Source organism: Gossypium hirsutum, chromosome A09 (assembly GCF_007990345.1).
Source record: "Gossypium hirsutum isolate 1008001.06 chromosome A09, Gossypium_hirsutum_v2.1, whole genome shotgun sequence".
NCBI lineage: Eukaryota > Viridiplantae > Streptophyta > Magnoliopsida > Malvales > Malvaceae > Gossypium > Gossypium hirsutum.
The window spans coordinates 55,852,435-55,877,154 of NC_053432.1; the positions used below are offsets into that span (position 1 = coordinate 55,852,435).

At 32.2% G+C, this 24,720-nt stretch overlaps 1 protein-coding gene and 1 long non-coding RNA gene across 2 annotated transcripts; both read left to right on the plus strand.

The window, feature by feature from the left end:
- The first annotated feature begins 9,855 nt into the window (after nucleotides 1–9,855).
- On the plus strand, nucleotides 9,856–14,328 carry LOC107888907 (uncharacterized). The gene is made up of 6 exons (XR_001681574.2): nucleotides 9,856–10,230; nucleotides 10,781–10,891; nucleotides 11,311–11,413; nucleotides 12,246–12,324; nucleotides 12,748–12,847; nucleotides 14,059–14,328. It is a non-coding gene; the product is annotated as an uncharacterized lncRNA (long non-coding RNA).
- Nucleotides 14,329–22,312: 7,984 nt separating this feature from the next.
- LOC107888908 (pentatricopeptide repeat-containing protein At5g18950-like) lies at nucleotides 22,313–24,148 on the plus strand. Its single transcript, XM_016813176.2, has one exon. It carries the CDS (start codon nucleotides 22,313–22,315, stop codon nucleotides 24,146–24,148), a length of 1,836 nt encoding a protein of 611 aa, XP_016668665.2.
- Nucleotides 24,149–24,720: the final 572 nt, after the last annotated feature.

Below are 24,720 nucleotides of genomic sequence, written 5' to 3' on the forward strand. Positions count from 1 at the left end.
GGTATGGAATGCCAGAAAGGATTATATTTGACAATGCATTGAATTTGAACAACAGCACTATAACGGAAGTCTGTAGTTAATTCAAGATCAAACACCGTAACTCTTCACCATATCACTCAAAAATGAATAGTGCAGTGCAGGCAGCCAATAATAATATTAAGAAGATCATGGGGAAAATGACTAAGACTTATAAAGACTGGCATGAGAAGCTACCATTTGCCCTTTATGCTTATCGAACATCTGTCAAAACCTCCACCAGGGCAATGCCTTTCTCATTAGTTTATGGAATGGATGCGATTTTTCCCATTGAAGTCGAGATTCTTTCTCTCTGAGTTTTGTCAGAGTTGAAGTTAGATGAAGCAGAATGGATCCAATCTTAATATGATCAGTTGAATTTGATTGAAGAGAAAAGGTTGAAAGCTATCTGTCATTGCCAGATGTACCAAAAACGAATAATGCGAGCTTACGACAAAAAGGTTCACCCCAGAGAATTCCATGAGAGGGACCTAGTATTGAAAAAGATCCTGCTAATCTAAGGGAAATGGATGCCGAATTGGGAAGGACCTTATGTAGTAAAGAAGGCTTTTTCTAGAGGAGATATGATTTTGACCGAGATGGATGGCAAAAACTTGCCTAATCCTGTGAATTCAGATTCAGTCAACAAATACTTCACCTAAAAAGAAATGGGAGAGGCCAAGGCGAAAACTCGCAAAGGGCACCTTGAGACCAAAGGGGTTTTGAGTTGAAAACCTAGGAAAATGCAGCTCAAATTTGGATTGAAGATTGAACATGTGATGGTCGAGCCTTCTCAAAAGGAGAAACGTTACATCTTGGGGTATCAACAAAGTACTCTAAATTTTCTAAATACATATCAGACTCAAAATGGTCCTTAAGAAGTTTGTGTAGAGCTCATGCCGCGATATTTGGGGCACTTAATTTCATCTTACTCATTTTGTATTTTAGCAACGTTTTCTATTTTGATTAATTAATTTATTTCCAGCTTTACTTACAATAAATTTCAATATTCTTCATTGTTACAACCTTTTTCAAGCATTTTTAGATTGAAATAACGATTAATGGACTAACAATATCTAAGTAAAAAGATTTCTGCGTATTACTCTGAAAGGTTTTCTAAATAGTGCAAGGACTTGAAACATACTAGTTAGAACTAACCAAATCTAAGGGTGGGAGATATTTGGGGATGAATAGTCTAAATTATGATTGTTTCTTCAGGTTTTCTGTCAAAGATACCAGATCTAAACAAGAAGGCATGCTAACACATTAATGATGGAATCTTGATGAACAATGAGCAATGTCAACCTAAGCATTAAAAAAGGGATCATTCTCGAAAAATGACATTTTGCATTCATGCAAATATCATTCATATACATCTAGTTAGGAGCATTTGATTCATTCTGATCGTAACATCCTAATCGCTTGGCATAAATATAGGCCTAATAGTTTCTCCAGGTCATGTTTCCCAGAGAATGGCGTAACAGATCAATGAAACTACCGGTCCTATACTTCTAAAATTGCAGTGGGACGGATTGAATCTACCATAGCGAATTTTATCTCCCTAAAGTTGCAATAAAGTAGATTAAAGCTATAAATCTAATCTTCCTAAAGTTGCAGTAGAGTAAATTGAAGCCACAAGTCTTATCTCTCTGAAGTTACAGTAGAGCAGATTGAGGCTACAAGTTTTTTTCCCTGAAGTTGTAGTGGAACAAATTGAAGTTACAAATCTTTTTTCTCTGAAGTTACAGTGGAACAGATTAAAGCTACAAGTGACAAATCTTATCTCCCTAAAGTTGCAGTGGAGCAGATACAAGTTACAAGTCTTATCTCCCTGAAGTTACAGTAGAGTAGATTGAAACTAAATCCTATACCTCTAAAGTTTCAGTAGAGTATATTGAAACTAAATCTTATACCTCTAAAGTTGCAGTAGGTCAGATTAAATCTACCATGGCGAATCTTATCTCCCTGAAGTGGCAGTGGAGCAGATTAAAGCTTCGACTTTCATCTCCTTGAAGTTGCAGCAGAGTAGATTGAAACTACACTTCCTATACTCCTGAAGTTGCAGTGGGTTAGAATGAGGCTACTTGAAGAAGAGAAGCACCAAAGAACTCGAGATTCGGCAAGACTAGACAAAATTGGTCATTCTTAAAGTCTTTGCTTCATTCTTGTTACATGACAACGAGCAAAGAGGGGCAGCTATAAGGGCCCAATTTTGTCCGGCCCAAACAGAAACCAAATGAAAAAATAAATAAAACCAAATAAATAAAAATTCCAATTACATGCCAGCCCAAATTACAAGTCTTAATTTAAACAAAACCCACTATCGAAATTACAAGCCCAACAGCCAAAAAAGCCCTAAGGCCCAATATCTAAAAGCTTTTAGAAACCCTAGGGTTCCTGGCGTTGCACCCCCCTTCGTAGGCATGCCATCCGAGGCTCCTCGTTCTGAGGTCTAACACACCTCTGCCACCCTTGCACCAAAACGACAAAGCAAGGGTCCCCGTCCTACCTTGACCGCGCACTGTCACCTACAAAGAGAACGAACGAAAAGACAACAAACACAGAAATAGCAAAAGCAAACAGTAAAAAAAAAGATAAACAATGTTGTAAATTGGCTACAAAAGCTATAACAACCGCCATGTATTTTTTACAGAGAAATATGAATGCAAAAAAAAAACAAGAATAAAAAAAAGAGAACAAATTCAAAAGCTAGATTTTTATTCAACATTTATATTTTCAAAAATATAAAAGAAGAAATAAAACAAAAAGCCCTTACCGATCTTGTTGCGTCATCGCTGTGGCTAGGCAGGTTTGTCGTCCTCAAAGAGAAACGACCCATCTTCGACATGGAGGAGCCCTTGATTCCCTCGGGATTCACCTGGGCTCCGTCGGAGAAGAAGGCATGAGAGGGACATGCCTAGAAGGCTGAAAGCCTCTTTTCTCTTTTTGTTTTTTTTTAAATAAGGAGAAAACCACCCTTTGATCTAGTCTTCTTTTTTTAAAAAAATAAAATAAAATAAACTTTTTAAACTCTAGCCACTGGAGGCGACAGTCGCCACCGTCGATGACTGGTGGCCACGGTAGAAGTTCATCATCCCTTTGGCTGAACAAGAGAAAAACTGAGAGAAAAAAAAAAAGAGCTCTCAATTTTTAAAAAAAAACCCTAAACAGAATAATTTTTTTAAGATTTTTTGGCTTATATAGGCGGGGCTAAACGACGTCGTTTTGGCCGATGTTTGTAAGTCCCAAAACGGCGTCATTTTTATGCTTAACCCGATTGCCCGACCGAGTACCTCAGGATCCGCATGTTTTTGTGACTAGGGTATAATTGCTACCCTAGTCCTTCCGTTTTTTAGGCGGTTTTCAATGCAATTGTTCTACTTTTTATTTTATCACTCAATTTTAATTTGTTTTCGATTTAGTCCTTTGTATGCTGATCCCTTGGGGAATGACGCGTGTCTTGGAGTTTTGGGATAATTTCCCATTTAGTCCATGTTTCTTTTTGCGCATTTCATTTTGGTCCTTTATTCCATTTTATTAGTTTATTTTTTATTATTTACAATTTGTACCCTTAATTTCATTTAAATTTCAATTTAATCCTTGTTTATTTAACTTCAACCTTTTTACAAACAGTTTTTACTTATTTATTACTTCTTTATTTTTATATATACTTAAAAATTAGATTGTATACATTCTTTTATTTGTGCGTTTCTATTTATTTATTATTATTGTCATTATTATTTTTTTATTATTCTTTTTTTCTTGTTATTTTATTATTTCTTTTATTATTTTTGGCACTTTCGTGTCATACATATTTATCTTTTTAATCATACATCTTCCATTTTTTTTTATTTTAAGTTACCTTATCTATTTTATTATTATGATATGATTATTATTATAATAATTACATTATTGTTATTATAGTATTCATTTATTTATTTATTATTTATCATTCTAATATTATACCCATATAGCCATTTATATTATTTCATTATCACTATATCAACATTATGTTTAAATATACTTATCCATTTTTATATTATGCCTGAATAAGTTAAATGCACATTACTTTAAATGTTACGTTCGTTTTAGTATGATGCATAAAAACGAAAATTTTTTAAATCGAGGCAATGTTCATTATTTTTGGAATTAGAAGAGTCGTAGTCCTAACTTATGGAATATAACTTCTTTCTAAAACTGAAATAGTAAAATATCTATTTTAAAAATTAAAAAACGAGATTAAAGTAATGAACAAATGGTGTTTATTCTTATCTTCGAGGATTTAAAGCTTTGTGTCCTAACTTAAGGGACATGATCTCTTCTTCTCGATTAACCTGAAATAAGCCTTCTTCGCGAAAATTATTTTAATTAAGTAATGTCTGTAACAGCCTGGTTTTAGCTAAATCGGAACAGTGATCTCGAAACCACAATCCAAGATCATAAAATTATTTTAATATTATTTTTGGTGTTTGCAGCATGTTATTTGATATGTGTGAAAATTTCGTGATTTAATTTTACCGATTGGTTAGTTAATTTGATAAAAGGACTAAATCGCGTAAAATGCAAAAGTGACATACTAATTGTTTAGGTACTTATTTGCCATGATTTATTTAATTGGATGTCCTTATAATGTTATTTGACCATGATTAGAGTAAGTGGACATTTATGGACAACCATTAACTAATTTATAAGTTAAATAGCCATGGGTAAAATGGTAAATTATGTATTAATGTTAATAAATTAAAATAAAACAAAAGGTTAGTGGAGCGTTCATCTTTGTTTGCCGAAATTTGAAGAAGAAAGAAGACAACCATGGCTATTTAGGGTTCGGTCATTTGAATCTTCAATTGGTATGTGATTTTTATTCGATTTTGATAATTTTTACGTTTTTGAGATCGTTGCTTCGTATATTAGCTAGCCCATGCTTTAATTTTCGGATTTGATGATGAATTTGTGAAATTCAATTGAAGAATATTCAAGCTTTTTGTTGTTTAATGATGAAAAATAAATATCTGTTGTTAGATTTTCATAGTTTATTAAGTGATTTTTGATAAAAATGCTTATTAAGGATTAAATTGTGAAATTCGTAAATTGAGGGGTTAAAATGTGAAATAGATGGAATTAATAGGCTGCTAAGGACGTAGGGAAGATTCGGCCATACTTGGGTTTGATGAAATTTTGTGTATTTTGTGTTTTTTTGAAATAGGGACTAAATTGTGAAAATGTGAAATGTTAGGGGCTAAAGTGAAAAATACCCATTTATGTGTTTTTGGGTGAAATTGAATGAATATGTGATTAAATAAGTTAAATTTGAATTTATTTAGATCAAGAATGAAAGAAATCAGATTTGGATCGGGGGAAGTCGAAAGTTGTTGAATAGTTGTTCCGATCCGTTCGCTTCCGTACGAGGTAAGTTCATATGCAAATAAATGTTTTTAAATTTAAATATGTATATTGTTGAATTGAATTGTATATTTATATATGTTGTAGAATTGAATTGAGCATTGGAGAACTTGTTTCGAGCATGAATTGCTTGAGTTACGAAGTTGAAAGCCCCGTATGAACTTTAGGAATAGTATAGGATACTGATGTCATGACATTAGGACTTCCGAGGTGTGATTTTGTGTAAGACCATGTCTAGGACACTGGCATCGGTATGAGATTACGTGTAAGACCCTATCTGGGATAGAGGCATCGATTTGTGATAACATGTAAGACTATATCTGGGATATGGCATTGTATGTGATATATGTGTTTTCGAGTATCCTTAACGATTCTGAATGGTTCAATGGGCAATGTCAAAATGAGACGGAATGTGAATTTGAGCTAAATGATTCAGATACATATGAAGTTTATATGTTCATTGAAAAAAAAAGGTAAATGAAGTTACTTAATGTGGTAATATGGATTATGTGAGGAAAGTGATTGTATATGTGTATTAGATTAGTTAAATGTGGCCTAGTCGAATTGAATTATTAATGTTCTTGTGATGATTTATTTGCTTATGGCTTACTAAGCTTTCAAAGCTTACCTTGTGTGTTCTTTCATTGTTTTATAGATATATAAAGCTAGCTCATGCTCGGGGGTTGTCAAGGATCATCGTTACATTATTAATCGCTATTTCGGTACTTTGAAAGCTTGTACTTATGACATATGGCATGTATAAGCTAGTTTTGATACAGTTAGTTTTGAATTGTGTATAAATAGCCATGTGAAAATGGCTTGATAATGATGTTAATGTTTGTGAATAATCGGCCTTGTTAATTAGCGCATTTTGGGAAGTTTGTTTAATGGTATATGTTGCATTTGTGAATAGTTACAATTTGGTTCGAGTGATGGTAATATGGTTAATTATTCAGTTAGTTATTAATGTTGGTATGTGTTCATATTTGCTATGTAATGACTATGCTATGCCATGTGAATTTGGCTATTTGGTTTGGATTATTAATGACCTATGTTTTGATGTATAAATTGCCTTGTGAATTGGTTTGTGAATGATGAAAATTACTTTGGTCATTTTGTGAGATAAATTATGATATATGATATATATATTTACATTCGACTAACGATAGGTAAAATAAATACATATGCCTATGACATGTTTGTTTGTGGTTTGATATTTAAAGGTCAAGTTGTTGATTTAATGCTTGATTACGAAACGTGTTATATATGTGGTTGTATATTCAATTATGGTATTTGGCTAATTTTGATAAGTATGAGATTTTGGTATATGGTATGTATATATATATGTTTTGTGATGCCGTATGCATTTGGCCAAATTATTAGGGATGTTTTGTTGATTATATGATTGATTATGCGAAAAATGGAATTGGTATAATTGGTATAAGATTTAGTTGCGGTTTTGGTATGATTCGATTTGACATTTGTGTTTAATATTAGTAATTGCTAATTTGGTGAGATTAACATGCGAGTTTGGTATGTTTTGTTTAGGAAAAATGTATTTAGAAATGGTTAATGTTGTTATGGTGAGATGAGCACGAATTTGTAATGTATAAACAAAAAAAATTATATTTGACCATTGGGTGATTTTTGCTAAAGTCTCATGTATAGATGATTATTAAGCCGTATAATATGGTTTGTTTTGTATTGATATGCGAATTTGTCTTATAGGAAATAAGAGGATGGTTGTTATTTGAGTTTGAAAATTTTATAAAGAAAATGATATTACTTTATGCATAAATTATAAAAAATGACTGTTCAGAACTGTGTTTTGATCAGTAATGCCTCGTAGCTCTAATCCGGCGATGGATATGGGTTAGGGTTGTTACATTTTATTGGTATTAGAGCTACGGTTTAGTCAGTTCTAAGACTAACGTAGCGCGTATGAGTCTAGCTATACATGCCATATATATAAACTGCGATAGTGTGATGATTCCTGACAATTAAAATGTGCTTTTGTATAGTAAATGGATCTCGATCGAGCGGTAGCTGATGATATGGAAAGTAATGCGCCCGCTCCCACTCAAGGACAACGCCGACTGATTCTAGGCCGATTACGAGTAGCCACGAGGGAGAGGCTAAGCAAGCTTTCTTCAGGTGATGAACAAATAGTTCACACAGTACATCGGGATAAATCTAGCTGCTCAACAACCTTCACCCCCGCATAATCCTCCTCAAATACATGTAATACCTCAAGTTACTGATCCGATGCGATTGAATAAGCCTCTGGTTGATAAAATCAAAAAATATGGCGCCGAAGAGTTCAGAGCTACGGTAGATGATGATGCTGAACGAGCCGAGTTTTGGCTTGATAATACGATCCGGGTGTTTGATGAATTGTCCTGTACCCCTGATGAATGTATCAAATGTGCCATATCTTTGCTTTGAGACACAACGTATCACTGGTGGAATACACTGGTATCGATGGTTCCAAAAGAACGGGTTACCTAGGAGTTCTTTCAGACTAAATTCTGAAATAAATATATCAGTGAGAGATTTATAGATCAGAAATGAAAAGAATTCCTCGAGTTGAAACAGGGTCGCATGACTGTGATAGAATATGAGCGGGAATTTGTGAGACTCAGTAGATACGCCGGGAATGTTTTTCGACTAAAGCTATTATGTGCAAGAGATTCGAGGATGGTTTAAATGAAGACATCAAGTTATTAGTCAGGATTCTAGAAATCAAAGAGTTTATGCACTACAGCAAAACGGGTTTTTAGCGGCGTTTGGATAAAAAAAAGCCGCTAAAGATCGAGTATTAGCTGTGTTTTTTAAAAAACGCCACAAAAAAAATTAAGCACACGTCGTCGTTTTATGTTGAGCTTTAGTGGCATTAGCGGTGATTTTAGAAAAACGTCGCTATAGATCGACCATTAGTGGCGTTTTTTAAAAAACGCCGCTATGGGTCGACCATTAGCAGCGCTTTCTTAAAAACGTAGCTATAAGTCGACCATTAGTGGCACATTTTGAAAAACACCGCAAAAAACATTTTATCTTTCTATTTATTATTTAACTGATTTATTTATATTAATTAAAATAAAATTTGTTTTTAATTGGATATTTAAATTCTTCAAAAAATTAATGACACGTAGAAAAAATTTGAAAGTAAAAATACAGAAAAATATTTCTTAAAAATGAAAAAATTAAAATACAATTATTTAAAATAATTTTAATTTTTTTGGGGTATATGACTGATTATTTTTTAATTTATTTATTAAATAATTTCTTATATAATCGTAAAAGAGATAGTATTAATTTTAAAATATTGAATCAATTATCATTATAGTTTAGGGTTTATGGTTTAGGGTATATGATTTAGGGTTTAAGCTTTAGGAGTTACTATTTTAAGGTTTATGGATTATGGGTTTAGGGATTATGGTTTATGATTTAAGGTTTGGCCGGGGTTTAAGGTTTAGGGGTTAAGGGTAAGGGTTAGGGTTTTAAGGTTTATAGTTTATGTTTTATGATTTAGGGTTTATGGGATATGGGTTAAGGGTTTAGATTAATTAGTGTTTTTTAATTTATATATTAAATAATTTTTTATATAATTGTAAAAGAGATAATATTAATTTTAATATATTAAAATTATGATTATCGTTTAAATTATTTAAGAGGTAATAGATAAACTTTATATATATTAAATGGTTTAGGATTTAAGGTTTACTTGAGATTTGTTAAATGATGAAATTTTATACAATCAATTAATGCTTTTATATTTAAAAATATTTAATCTAAACCATTTTATATATATGTTAAAAGTGAAAACAATTAAAATACTATTATTAAAAATAATTTTAAAGTTTTTATTGGGTATATGATTGATTGTTTTATATTTTACATATTAAATATAATTGTAAAAGAGATAATTTTAATTTTAATATATTAAAATTATCAATAAAGTTTAAATTATTTAAGAGATAATAGATAAACTTTATATATATATTAAAATTTAAAAAATTGCTAACCTATGCATCTTTAGAGATACAAAATTAATTAGTAACTTGAAAAAGTTATTTAAATTTCCTAAAATATTGAAAGAATATATAATTACAAAAGAGAATTTTAAAAAAAACATTGTTTTTTTTTTCATATTTTGAAAGTTTTTGTTTTTGTTTTCTTAAATAAAAAATTATATAAAAATTTCAAATTTTATCTAATTCTTTTAAAATTTACTTAAATTTTTTTTAAAAATATTTATTTAAAATTGATATGAAAAATATAATAATTCAATATAAAAATTGTAAAAAAGTCAAGTATTAGCGGCGTTTATGATAAAAACGCCACAAAAAATCAATTTATTTTAAAGAAAACGGCGTCGTTTTGATATAATCGCCACTAATTTTTAGTTTTGATATAATCGCCACTAATTTTTAGTTTTGATTGAAACAAGGCTGTTTTATTTCTCTCCCCCCAATTTCCTCTTCTTTCCCGATTTCATTTTCTTTCTCAGCCATTCTTAGCCTGTTCCTCTATTTCTCTCCCCCGTTTCCCTTTTCTTTCCCAATTTCCTTTTTTTTCTCGGCCTTTCTCAACTTGTTCTTCTATTTTTTACCCGAAAATCCTCTCAACCTATTATTTTATTTTATTTCTCAGTCTGTTCTTTGATTTCTCGAAACCCTAAACACTTATATTAGTTTTCAATCGTCTTAGAAATTTTTTATTTTTTTTTGTTTGGGTTTCTTATTTTTATTATATTAGTTTTCTAGTTTCCTTCTATAGCTTCAATTTGTTGGTGCAGTTCTTTGTGATGCGGTCAGTTGTTTCTGTTTCTTTTTTCTTTTTTATCTTGTATGTTCTATGCCAAAAGTAATATCAACTGTTTTCCTGTGAAATGTCTTAATTTTTCTAATTTTTCCTTTGTTCTATCTTTCCTGAATCTCTAGGTTAAAAAAAAAAACAACAACAAAATTCTTTCCCTAGTTCATTTAATTTAGTTTAGGAACTTTTGAATTTCGAAAATAGTGTAATTGTGTAATAAAACTTGTGTGAATGGAATACGTATGATCATTGCTTCAATTTTACTTATACTTTTGGTCTGGTTATGGATAAGAAGCTTTCATCTTCTTCCAATAGATTGTCATATATATTGACCAAGCTTCAAGTAAAGATGATTGTTACCGCATTCTATTTGATTTAGCTTTAGTTTTACTTATACTTTTTTTTTTATCTTTTGTTTTTTTGCATTCAAAAGTTTATTGCTTCACTCCCTTTCAGTTGCTTACCTTGAAAAAAGATGTTATGATCTATTTGGTATGGTGATACACTGGTTAATGCTACTAGTTTCAACTCATCATTGTTCTAGGTTGGCAAGAAGCTATCAGAACTGATTCAAGATTCAGGTGGCCTGAAACCTGAAACTAAACAAGGAAGGTGGCAATCTGAACTTGCTCAGGTGGCAATTGAGCTAATTGCTGTAAGTATCTTTACCTGCTACTTGAGACTAGTTTCATTTTGCAATTTGTTAAAGGATATTTTCTTCTACTGCAATGTCATGTCCGTTGCCTAGATGATTAGAATAGCATATTTTAAACACTGTTCTTATCATCTTCTGCCTGATTTCTGTAAACAGTAGTGGTACAGAGCTGCTGGTTTACAACCTGGTTTACTTTAATAGGAGGTTAAAACTTAACGAAAGGATTGCTAAATTGCTTAGGTTTCTTTGAAATACATTAAGTAATATTTTCTTTCTTGGAATTGAATTTGATTCTTGGATAATAGTATGTTTCTTCTTAATAAATATTAGAAACCATCCCCTAAGAACTGTTTTTCCTTTAATTTGTCTTGATATGGTGTGCTTGACCATATTCACTTGACTTACGACTTCATATGTAGATGAAGACAGGATGTTTGGCCCTAGTTTAATGTTTAAATAGCAGTGTTGATCCACCTGATGTAATAAAAATATCTCCTTGCGCAAGAATGGAGTGCTGGACTGGTATGTTTTTTGAGTCAATTCTCTCTTATTTTTGCATTTTTGCTATTTAATGGTTATTGAAGCTTTAGTGCTCATGATTATTCCTCAAGAAATCTTTAATAAGTTTCGTGTTATTTTAATATGTAACCGAACTAAATGCTTGTTGATTCGTTGAGAATGCATGAAATAGTTTTGCATATATTTTGTTTGAAGTGTTGAATTCTGAAATAGTTCATGTATAATATATATACAGTTTAAGTATTGGTCTCAGGTCAGGATCTTTGTTTTGTTTTTAATTCATTTTTTACCCTTTAATGTCACTTGGTTGGTTTTGCCAGTTTACAGATTTTCTTCAGGGAAACTATTAGAGACTGAAACACATTGTTTTTCACCTTAAATTACTTTGCAGTAGCATACTCTAGTATGTTTTGAGAGAATGGGCACTCATCTAACTATATGTGTGTATATATATGCATGTAGGTATGTATTTATGCTTATGATATCTGCTAATATAGCTATTAGTGGGATTTTTAGAAAAAAATCTATTTTTGAAAGATAATACTATTTACACATCATGTTCAAATAATGTAAAACAAGGATGATTTAGATATTATATAAATCTTAAAATATATATTTATATCCAATACTCCTACTCAAATTACATTAACTTAGATAATAATTGCAGCTAGCGGGCAAAAAGCTTGACATTCTATTTGAAAATTGATATTTTAAAACTATATACAATTGTTATCATAAAAAAGTTTTAGGATATCATATTTGAATTGAAACCATTTTTATAGGTTGAGAAAAAAAATAAAAATAAAAACTGATGGTTTAATATTTTGACTTGAAGCATGAAGGATATACTAAAAAGGCACCATTTGCACTCAAAGAACCTTGAGAAGCTGGAACAACCTTGTCTTGGGCTGCAGGTTAATGGCTTTTTATTTCTTCTTGTATATATGTAGACATATTTCTTTACTTTTAGTTCTTACATTAATATGTAATCAGTCGGCTGGAAAATTACTTGGGGATGAATGAAAATTTGGATTATTTTATAGAGCAGTAAATGTGTAAGTCTCACTGGTGAGCCTCTTGTTTCACATTATTTTTTTTTTATTTTTATTCGTTGTATTCAATACATATGCATACATATTTAGGTATGAAGGCATCAGTGTATGGTTTTTTTCGAATATATGAAAATATTTAAAAAGGATTAAATATATCCATTAAAACTAAATATTTGTATAAGATAATACAGGCCTTTGAATATGATTATTGTATCTTCACCATTAAATTCTATCTACTTAAAAATGATATTGACTTTTTCATCCATGGATTTTTCCTTGAAACAGGCAAATGAAAGGTGAGGAACTCCATGGATTAAATATTGAAGAACTACAGCAGCTAGAAAAATCTCTGGAAATTGGGTTGAGCCGTGTGATGGAGAAAAAGGTTTAATGGACATGTGCATGTTCTTGATGTGTTTGTTTGCAGGCTTACATGCATCTGTTTGCATGTTTATATTCATATCTCTGCTACTGTGTCATCATACTCATGTTTCAAATGGCATTTAGTCAACATAATCAATTACCAGTATCTTACTTGCTGTAAAATAATCAGTTTAATGTTGTCGTAAATTAAAAACAAAAACTATTTAGGTTTTGATAATTTCAATGAATCAATATCTCTTGGTTTGATTAAGTTTCATTATATTTATTTGATTTTAATTATAATTATTTGTAATTTTACCTTTTTTATTAAATATTTTATAATAAAAATCTTATATAACTTTTTTTAAATTTTTTTAATAAACTGCTTACTACCCTCAATTTCTAAAGTAAAATGTTTGAAGTATATTTTATAATTTTTTAATGAAGCAATTTCAGGCTCTAATTAACCTACTAGTGCATCACTAATGAAGGTATCTCAACTTTGATTAATTACTTGTTTTATATGTTATCAAGATACTGATGCAATGATCTTGGTTTTACCAACTTTATATTGGTGAATGCAAATCTATCATGGTTACACAATTGTTTGCTATTATTTGCACTACAAAGTAGTTTTTAATTAGTAATCCGGTACTAGTGTTTCAAACCTTTCTTGGTCTTTGTCACATAAAAATGCTAGTATGAGGATCTCGACACTTTGAACAGATCTATTGGTGAGCTTTTCTTGGTCTTTGTCACATAAAATGCTCAATCCTTGGTGGTTTAATCTTGCTGTTTCGAGTTGGAAGAATTGTATGAAAGAAATCAGTTAAATTGCAACTGTTAATGAGGTCCGAAAGTGAGTAAATTGATGTTTGAAATATCTTTGTATGGTGGATTGAATGCTGCTGTATATGTTGCTCATTACCGAATTAGTGCTGAAACTAAGCTAATTAAATGGTGGATAATTTGCTGTCGATTATGATGGAAATGCCTATTAAATGTTTAAAATTCCTCTTATTTAATTGATGGTTGCTGCTGTTTAAATGCTGTAAATTGAAGTGTTTATATGCTGTAAATTGAAGTGTTTAAATGTTGTAAATTGAAGTATTTAAATGTTGTAAATTGAAGTGTTTAAATGTTCTTTGTTTAGCATTTTAAGAACTTCAAAGCTCACAGATGATTTGTTATACTCTATATGAGTTCATTGATTCTATGTTTTTGCAATTTTAGGTATGATCATGGGTGCAGCAGCTTCAACTGACAAGGACTTGTGCAGGTCTGGAGCAAGTCAATCAAGAAGCTCTGCTAGAATTAAACTGACAAGTAATTGTAGTATGCTTGTAGTTGAAGTTTCTTATAGTGAACATCCTGTTGTTTATTCGGCAGAAGTTTCAAAGATTTTACTTTTTAGAAGAAAGTGTATTGTAGTCATTAGATTGGGTTTTTAAAGATGATTATGTTAACATTTTGATCAAGCATTATGAAAAGTTATCTTGTTAATGTTTTTGAACTCAAAAACAATTTAAAATATGTCCATTGTTAGGTCATTTAAATTTTGAATGATCGTTTAAGGTAAGAATGTAAATGAGATGATTAAAAAGGAAGTTGAATTTGATATGGTCTTTAGTGGCGTTTTTGGGGAAGCATCGCTAAAGGTCATGTATTTAGTAGCGTTTGAGGAGAAAGTGCCGTTAAAAATTATGTATTTAGCGATGTTATCTATAACGACATTTTTTGTAGTGCTTTTATTGTTTTAGCGGCGCTAATAAGCGCCACTATAGGCCCAAAAAAACGCCGCTAAAAATCTATTTTGCTGTAGTGCTGCTACTTGTTGAGCAAGCATGCAAAGCTGAAGAACTCGGGAAAGAAAAAAAGAAAGCTGACTTTGAAGCTAAAGATTTCCGAAAAAGATCATTGAGTAAGTCATATCAGTCAGCATGAAAGAGGTTCCGAGATTATTTTAGCCGTTCAAAGGCTACTGCGGGTTATTCTAAGTGTTGGAAATGCCAGACCAAATCAACCTGAGTGCAAACATTGCGGTAAACGACATACTGGCAATTGTAGATTGAATGATCGGACTTGTTTCAAATGTAGATCATTAGATCATTTCATCCGTTAATGTCCTGAGTTGGCTGAGCAAGATATAGTGCAGAATACGAGGCCGAGTAACACTGCAGCTAGAGGTAGACCACCCAGAAACACGAGTAATGTACTAAGACATCAATTCTCTTAAAATTTTCAATTCTCGATACTAAGACGTCAAGTAATCTACTAGGTACCAATTTTGGGCGTTAAGAGGGTGCTAATTCTTCCTCGTGCATAACCAACTCTTGAACTCATTTCTTGGATTTTGTAGACCAAAAAGTATCATTTTAATAAGTCTAACATTTTATTAAAATGAGTTTTGAGGTGATCCAATCACACTTAAATAAAAAGGATTGGTGGCGACTCCATCTTCATTTTTGTTTTTTTAAATAAAAAGTCGATCTCAAAAAAGGTTTCGAAATTAGTTATTTTGACTATTTTTTGTTAGAAATTTAATTTCAGGGTAAAAGATATTTTTATTATAAAAAGAGTTATAAGATTTTAGTGCAAAAAAATTGGTTACAAAAAATTAAATAATTGTGACTATTTAATTTTGGAACAATTGTTTACAATTTTTGTGTTGAAAATTTGGTAAAAAGTTGACCATTTATTACTGTTACAATTATTTATAATTTTAGTGTCAACAATTTGGTTGCGAAAACTTAAATATTTGTGACCATTTCCGTATCACAAATGCTTAAATTTTAGTTACAAAAATATGATCCACCATTTATAACAATGGTCACAAATACAATAGTGACAGAGGTACTTGTGACGACAAGTGATTGACTTTAGATTTAGTCGCTATAAATTATAGTGACTAGTTTTTATAATTTTAGTGACTAATTTTTTTCTCCACTAAAAATGCTATTTCCTGTGGTGGTTGCATGAAAGATGAGGATAAACTACAATCACAATTACTTTAAATTAGAGTTTGTTCGATTTTGGTCATTCTAATTTTTTTCTTAATTTAGTCGCCCTATTTAAGATAATTATTTGAATTAACTATTACCATTAAAAATTGGGTTAATTCACTTACGGAGTGTTGATATGGCACATTAACCCATTAAGTGGCGATAGGTGACATTTTTTTACTTCTGATTAAGCCTAAAAATTTCTCTATAATTAGTCTAAAACACTTTTTTTTGTTCTTTCTCTTTTCTCATTTTCTTTGGGTTTTACGGTGCTAGGATTTTAACCCATTGTTTCGCCATTGTTGTTTCTAGGCCTGGTCTTAGTGCTTTTAAAGATGATATGAAGTTTTACATAAAGGATTTATTAATAAGAATGAAAGTTGGGGATAAAGAGATGAAAAAGCAAGCATTGGGTAATTTATATAAAGTTATGGTTGAAGATGAGAGGTATGTTAAACTTATAATAGGAATTTGTGATATTGTGAATGTTTTTGTAACGCCCCAATTTTCGGGAATTCTGTGAATGTTGGCATAGGTTTAATTATGTTAGTGGGCCTCTAGAAGGCCCAAGCTTAAGATAGAACCCGACAATTTTAGTTAATTTTTGTTCCATAAGAAAAATGGGGTGAAATTATGAAATAGGACCTATGTGAAAATATTTAAAAATGCTATAGGCTAAATTGAAGTGGCCAAATAAATAGGAGTGCAAAATAGGAGGATTTGCATGACAAACCTCCCATTTACATGAAGTGGCTAGCCATCATGTTGTTGTAGACAATATGAGCACTTGATATCCATAATTCATGGTACAAATTGATAATGGGTTAGGTAAATGTTCCATGATAATGGATTAGGTAAATATTCCATGATAATGGGTTAGGTAAATGTTCCATGATAATGGTTTAGGTAAATGTTCCATGATGGCATTTCATGTCTTTTGTATTAAAGAATTAAAAGGATGAAATATGAAATTTTATTAAAAAAAAAAGGGGTGAAAAGAACAAAGTTTGGTCCATCTTTGTTCATCATAGCCGAAAGTTAGAGAAGAGAAAGGATAGGAGAAATCTCTTGAATGTTCGGTCACTTGGGGAAGGAAATTGAAGGTAAGTTCATGGTAGTTTGCTTCTATCTTGATGTTCATGAGTTCTTCTTGATTCTACCTTAACTCTTGAAGCATATTTTGGTTTTTAGTTGTGTTGTGAGCATTTAGTCATGAATTAAAATGAAGGAAATGGTTGTTGTTTCATGTTCTTTTGATGAAAAATGGAAGATAGGTGAAGTTGAGCCAAACAAATGAGCATGCATGTGCCTTAGATGCTAAGGGGAAAAATCGGCTAACATGTTGTGCTTTAAAATGATGAAATGGAGATTATACTTAAGTAAAATCATAGATATGTGATGATTGATTGGTGATATTCATGTTTAAATAACAAGCATGCAAGTTAGGTGTGAAAGAGTGATTTGGTAATAAATCTGCTTGGGACAGCAGCAGTAACGTTACTTTGGAAAATCACCATAAATTGTGGGAGATGAGTTAGAAGCTGCATAAATTATGTAATTAAAGATTAATGAGTCTAGTTTCAAATGAAATAAACAAGAACATATTTTGAATTCTGTACAATGAGAAATTTGGTTCGTAATGAAGAGTGGTCAGATTAGTCAAACAGTGAAACATGGGAAACTTTGAGAAAAATCTGGTATTGATTGGATAAACCAAAAATTCTGAAAATTTTATGGATAGAAGATATATGAGTCTATTTGCAGGGAAAATTAACGGCACTTGATTTGGAGTTTCGTAGATCCAGTTATAAATGATTTAGTGATTGTTGTTCAGGAAGACAGCTTGCAGTGAAATTATGATTATGTGGTAAACATTGACAAAAATTTGTTAATGAGTTGCTTATTGATTTCTTATAAGCTTACTATGACCTGTAGGTGTGGTTGGTCGAATATTGTAAGGGGTTAATACGTAGTTTGTATTTGAATAGTTAGATTAACGTGTTAGTAATCCAATTGTAGGCGGTTCGTGTGTGGATCTCGTCAGCATATCATCGCAAATAGTTGTGTAACTAACACCCTCTTTCTTAGTCTAGATCGGCAAAAGTCGAAAAGCCAAAATGCCGAAAACCGGTATTTTGTAGATTTGTGAGTGTGCGAATGCTCGTGAGGTAAATCGATTAATGTTTTTGGTAAGTTGCAATGTTTGGACTGCAAAGTGCATGATTTCTGTGCCCTCGATATTTTTGGGCTTAATGGGCTAAAATTGGAATGATGGGCCAACGGGCCCAATTCGGTAAGAACCCTCGGTAGTGATTCCGTTAGTACGTGAAAGGTAGGAATATGCATGAAAAACCCTAAAATAGATAAATTACTGAAATACCTTTAAAAGTGGAAAATTTATAGTTTTACCCCTAGGAGATAAATTACCAAAATACCCCTAGGGTTAAATTGACCTAAATGCATGTTTGACTGTTGTTATTTACTGCATGCCATGTTGTTATTATCTGATGCATGGGACTGGGATATTGACGGAGGAAGTACTAAAAGTGGCTTGTCCACGTACTGGAGGCTTTGCCTCAATTTACTGTTAACTGAGCAGCAAGGCTGCAACTGTAGAGTGTTGGGCTGGGTGGGTTGAGCTATTCCCCACAAGGAGTGTATGGCTAGTACGGGTGGAGTGTAGTGGCTGGTGGGTTGAGTAGTCTCCCAAAATGGGCTTGCATATGTTTACTGATGTTGCATTTATTTTGAAATGGGCCTATGGGCCATACTGTTATCTGAATAAGGGGCTAAGGCCCAGTTTATTGTAATCTGAAAAGGGCTCTGGCCCAGTACCACTGTTACCTGAATGGGCTTAGGCCCAATGAGCTTGAGCTGACTTGGGCTTTGAATGGGTTTTCCTTACACGCTGAGTTTCCCCAAACTCACCCCTTCTTTAACCTTGCAGGTGAACCTTGATGTGGGTGACTTGGAGCCGGAGGGGATTCAGAGTGGCCATGGTGAATACTTTTGGGTTTGAAAAAGAGACTGGTTTTCTTAAGTTATTTTTAATTACTATTTAATTTTTGGGTTGTAATAAGGCCATTTTAACTTTATTTTCTTCTTTGATTTTCTGGGATTATATTATTTTAAATAACTTTAAATTGATGGATACTAATTCAAATGGGCTAGACTTAGGGCGTGATTTCAAAACGATACTTGTTTTTTTTAAATAACACGACGTCACGAATATTCGATTTACCAAAGATAATCACTCAAAGAAATTTCAACTTGTTATAACCAAGTGTGGCAATGGATGTGGGCATGTCTAGGATTGGATCCATTCGGAGAGCTTGGTACTTAAGCAGCCTTCATGGCTCACCTCCTCTGTTATGGATGCCTACCTGGTGCCCAGCTTCCATTCACTTGGTTAGTTTGACAAAAGTCGGCTTTTTAAAACACTAAAAAGGGAACACGGGTTTTTGACTTCAATGTGGCACGTCGGATTCGACCTTAACGTTTGGGCCGGGTTTGGGGTGCTACAGTTTTAGTACACTTTCTTGATTCCTCATAAATGGAAATTCAACAAGATAGCTTCAAATATTGTGAATTTGATCTCTAGGTTTGATTTGTACAAGGGTTTTTAGTTAAAGTTGAGATTATCAAAACTTTAATTTCATGTTGCTATTCACGTGTGGAGAGTAGGTTTTGACATGAAAAATAGTTGCCATACATCCATTATTGAGAAAATAGTGAAAGACATGATTAAAAGGAAGAATGAAAAAATAATGAAGTCAATCGATGAAAAAAGGCTCATTTGTCATCTTAAAAACCGAAACAAGAAAAAGAAGCAGAGAATAGAAAGAACAAGAAAAAATAAAAACAAAGTGTTCTGGACAAATTATAAAGAGACCCTTAGTTTTATTTAAAGGTCTAAAAAGAAAATGTCACATGTTAGTCACTCAATGGGCTAACATGCCATATCAGCAATCCGTTAATGGATTAATGTATTTTTTAGCTATCGGGGGTATTGTAAGAAATCGTAATCGAGAGTGGATTATTGGTTTTAATAGATTATTGGATAGTTGCATAGTGTTTGATGCTGAACTTTGGGACATCTTGGATAGTTTAAGCATTTTAATTGATGGGGGTTATGGTCATGTGAGAATCCAGACCAATAGCCTTGAGGCTGCTAATGTTATTCAGAAAAGTCATAGGGGGGACCTAACTCGACCTTGATAAGGAAGGTTTTTCAGTTATTATCACAGTTTGATCATTGGAGTATTTCGTATATTTCTGAAGGGGACAATCAAGAGACTGATAGGCTAGTCAAGCTGGCACATGGGGGAAGCCATGAAATATGAATTTATGATGTATCCCCACTAGAGGGAGCGAACTATCTTTTGTAATCTGTATTTGTTTTAATTTTCATTATCACAAAAAAAAGAAGAAGACTAAATTGAGAAAATAATTTTAAAATGACCATAATAAGACAAATCTTATTTTAGAGTAACTATAAAAGTTGTTTACTTTTTTTCCTCCCAAAAATGGTAAAATCATTATCTAAACCCTTAAAATTTTGTAAAATACATTATAATATAACCTAAAAAATTTATAATTCATTGTAATTTTTCTCACAACGCCCCTGAAGTATATATTTTACAGTCTCCATCCATTTCTGATTTGAAAATAATTTCTAATCATCATCCTATCAGATCCTGTAAATTTGTGTTTAGCATTACAAACTGTAAAAAATAAAACACTTACAGACTTTATTCATATTTTAAATTCAGCCCTAGAATTATATTTATTTTATTTTTTCTATTTTTTATATATTTCAATATTTAAATAAGCATTTTATCTCAAGTTATCTTATAAAATATCGAGGTTGACGATACCACCTTTTATGTTTTTATTGTTTGATATTTTCCGAGGTTAACCGATACAAAATAATAGTTTAAGCATTAATATGAAAGAAAAATAAAGAATAAACTACCTTAAAGTAATGTTTTTTCTAATTTAGTCACACTAATTTTTTTTATCAATTTAATTAGTCTAAGATAATTACTCGAATCGATTACTACAGTTAAAAATTCCGTTAATCTACTAATAGATTGCTGACGTGACATTTTTTTTAATTTTGATTAAAGTTAAAGACATCTCTATAATTAGTCTAAAATATTATTTTTCATTCATTTTTATTGCTTGTTTCATAATCTCTGTTGATTGGTATCATATGAACATTTTGAAAAACAACTAAAATTCAACACTTGTCTCCCAACTTCATTTATACCGGTATTGTAAACTCCTAATAGATTTTCCCATAGAAGATAATAGCTTTTTGTCACATTTTCAAGCTCTTCTTCGGGTTTATCAATCTCCTTTTCGGGTTTCAATGAAGATGATGGTCATTTTCGTTTAATTTTATAGTTTTCTGTCACCTTTTAAAGCTCTTCTTTGGGTTTATCGGTCTTCTTTTCGGGTTTCAATAAAGACGATAGTCGCTTTCATTTAAGTTTATACTATTTTGTTAACTTTTCAAGCTCTTCTTCTTCACGTTTACCAATCTCCTTTTCGGGTTCTGATGAAGACGATAGCCATTTTTGTTTAAGAATGTACCTTTCTGTCACATTTTCAGGCTCTTCTTCAGGTTTACCAATCTCCTTTTCAAGTTCTGATGAAGACAATAGTCTCTTTTGTTTAAGTTTATACATTTTTGTTACCTTTTCAAGCTCTTCTTCTTCGGGTTTATTGATCTCCTTCTCGGGTTCCGATAACAACGGTAGTCACTTTTGTTTAAGTTTATAGTTTGCTGCCACCTTTTTCAAGCTCTTCTTTGGATTTCTTCCTTTCGCTACTGATTTTGGATTTCGATGATGGCCATTTTTGTCGAATTTTATAACTTTCTTTCACTTTTTCCTTTTAAGATTCCAATGATGATGATGATGATGGCGGTGGTCGATTTAGATTCATATAGAACTCCAAAAGATTAGGAAAGTTCTTAGCTATGGAAAGTTAGGCATAGGAGAACGACAACAAATAAATAAATAAATATGTGTTTTTGGATTAGTTAGAGAGCTCTCTTGCTTTAGGCAAAAAAAAATGTCATGTCACCAATTTATTAGTGGGTTAATGAAAATTTTTATGTAATTATCTTATTTAAAGTGGCCAAAATAAAATAACTTTATTTTAAGGTTATCTGCTGTGTAGTTTACCCAAAAATAGCTCAGGGGCTATGTTGTAAATTACTTTTTTCCAACGAGACAAATTATTCCCCTAAAACCCTTTGCCCGTAAAGTAAATTCTCCCATCTGAAATTCTTAGCAATCTCAATCTTCATAAAGTAAATCAATTGGGGCTTCCATTTCATCTTCCAAGGAATTCGAAATCGCATTTCTCAGTAAGTTTTAATCCATTTTATTTTCAGTTTTTGACCTTAAATCCTCTATCTTTTGCTTAAATCAAAACTACCCATTGATGAAATCAGATCAAAAAGCTGGTACTCCATGGCTAAAGCTTCATCATTTATCGTAAATTTCCTTAGGCTAAACCCTAGAACTGGTCCAAACCCTAATACCCAAATCAGAAATCTCACTATAGAATCCAAGGAAACTAGTTTTATCGTTAAGGAATTTGTAGAGAATCAAAAACCATGTGAAGAAAAGTTGAATGATTCTGTAAAGCAATCTAATTTAGACATTGTCAAACAAGTTTGCAAGATTACTAGAACAGTTTCTAGATGGGAGGAAACACTGGTTTCACATTTCCCCTCTTTTAATTTTTCGGAACCCTGGTTTTTCCGAGAGCTTTTGAGACATCAAGATAATGTGTTTTTCTCTCTGCGTTTCTTTCATTGGCTGCGGTCTGAATACGAATTTTCGCCAGACTTTGATTCGTGTAATATGCTCTTTGATAAGCTTGTGGAGGCTAAGGCTTCCAAAGCAGCAAGAAATTTTCTCCAACAGACCGGTTTTGAGCCCAAGCCAGGTTCTTTAGAGCGTTACTTAAGATGCCTTTGTGAAAATGAATCGGTTGAAGAAGCTGTTGATGTGTTCTCAATCTTGAGTGAGATCGGTCATCGTCCATCAATAGAGACCTGGAATTTAGCATTATCGGCTTGTCTTAAGGTTGGTAGGAATGATCTTATGTGGAAATTGTATCAGGATATGGTAGAATCCGGTATTGGGGTCAATATTGATGTTGGGACCCTTGGGTGTTTGGTTCAAGCCTTTTGTATCGATGGGAAAGCTTCAAAAGGTTACAAAATTCTTCAGCAAAATTTGGCTGATGGGTTGGTGCCGGATACGGTTGCTTTTCACAAATTGATTGCGGCTTTCTGTAAGATGAAGGATTATGGTAGAGTATCTCAACTTCTTCACACAATGATTGCTACAGATCGTGCTCCCAATATCTATACATATCAGGAAGTCATCAATGGGCTTTGTAAGAACAGAAAGTGGTTGGAAGGTTTCCAGATTTTCAACGATCTCAAGGATAGAGGGTATTCTCCGGATAGGGTCATGTATACAACAATAATTCATGGGCTATGTAAGATTGGGGACATCAGGGAAGCCAGAAAGCTTTGGTTTGAGATGATTAACAAGGGAATGGTTCCAAATGAATACACTTATAATGCACTGCTTTATGGTCTTTATAAGGTCCATAACCTCAAAGAGGCTGAGAGACTATATAAGGAGATGCTCGAAAAAGGTTATGGTGAAATGACAGTAAGTTACAATACCATGATAGCAGGGTTATGTTCACATGGGAAGACGGATGAAGCTTATCGTTTATTTGAAGAAATGCCTCGAAAGGGCGTTGTTCGTGATTTGATCACGTTCAACAATCTGATCCGGGGCTTTTGCATGGAAGGAAAAGTCGTTGAGAGTCTAAATCTGCTTCATGAACTCTTAGCACAGGGTTTACAGCCATCTGCTTCATCATATACCCCTATTATAAAATGCCTATGTCAAGCCGGTCATATCGAAGAAGCTGAAAGTTTGTTAAATGACATGCAGAGTCAAGGTCTAGAACCGAAAGATTGTACTCGCAATCACTTAATTTTTGGATTATGCAAGCGAGGACATGTTGCAGAAGGAATGGAACGGTTCAAAAAGATGCTGGAGAATCAACTCAAACCGCAAAAGAAGACTTTCGAGAAACTGGTTCAATCTGTCTCGGAAAGTGATAGGTTGGATGATTCTTTACTTGTTCTAGATTTTATGTTTAGATTAGGTTATGCACTTAAAACAAGCATATGCCATTCTATTGTTACCAAGTTTTGCCAAAGGAATACTCATCTGGTTGAATCATGTTTAAGTGAGGTCCTAGAAACAAATTAAGCAAATCATTTCTACTTATTCATTTATCTCATGTTACTCAAAACTCGGAGGTGATTGTTGGATAGGATCAGCCATGTACGAATGTGCCCGATACGGGTATCGGCCATGGGTACTTTTCAGGGAAAATGAAGAGCTGTACCTTGTATTTTTCTTTAATAATAAAATGACAATTCGAGTTGGTTCAGGGTAAACACTTTTCATGAAAATTTTACAAGTCAACATTTGAGTCAACTCTTTAAATATGTCATTTAAAATTAAAATAGAATTATTAGTCATTTAAATAATTCTATTTTCTTTCTTTCTATATTTTTCATTTTGGTTTATTTTATGTCCATTTTACTATCCATTTTTAGGGTTGGTGATTGCCCCTAAACATCAAGAAATAAGTCAATTAACGCATAGAAATTTAGAACTAAGGCTAAAGCATAACAAACAAGATTCTTTTTCTTTTAACGATAATTACAAACAAAACAAGATTAAATTAAAAATAAAAAAAATTATAAATTCCTAATCAAGTTAATTGAAAAGTTCATAGTTGATATCAAACTCGAATAATAATAAATTTATTTGTT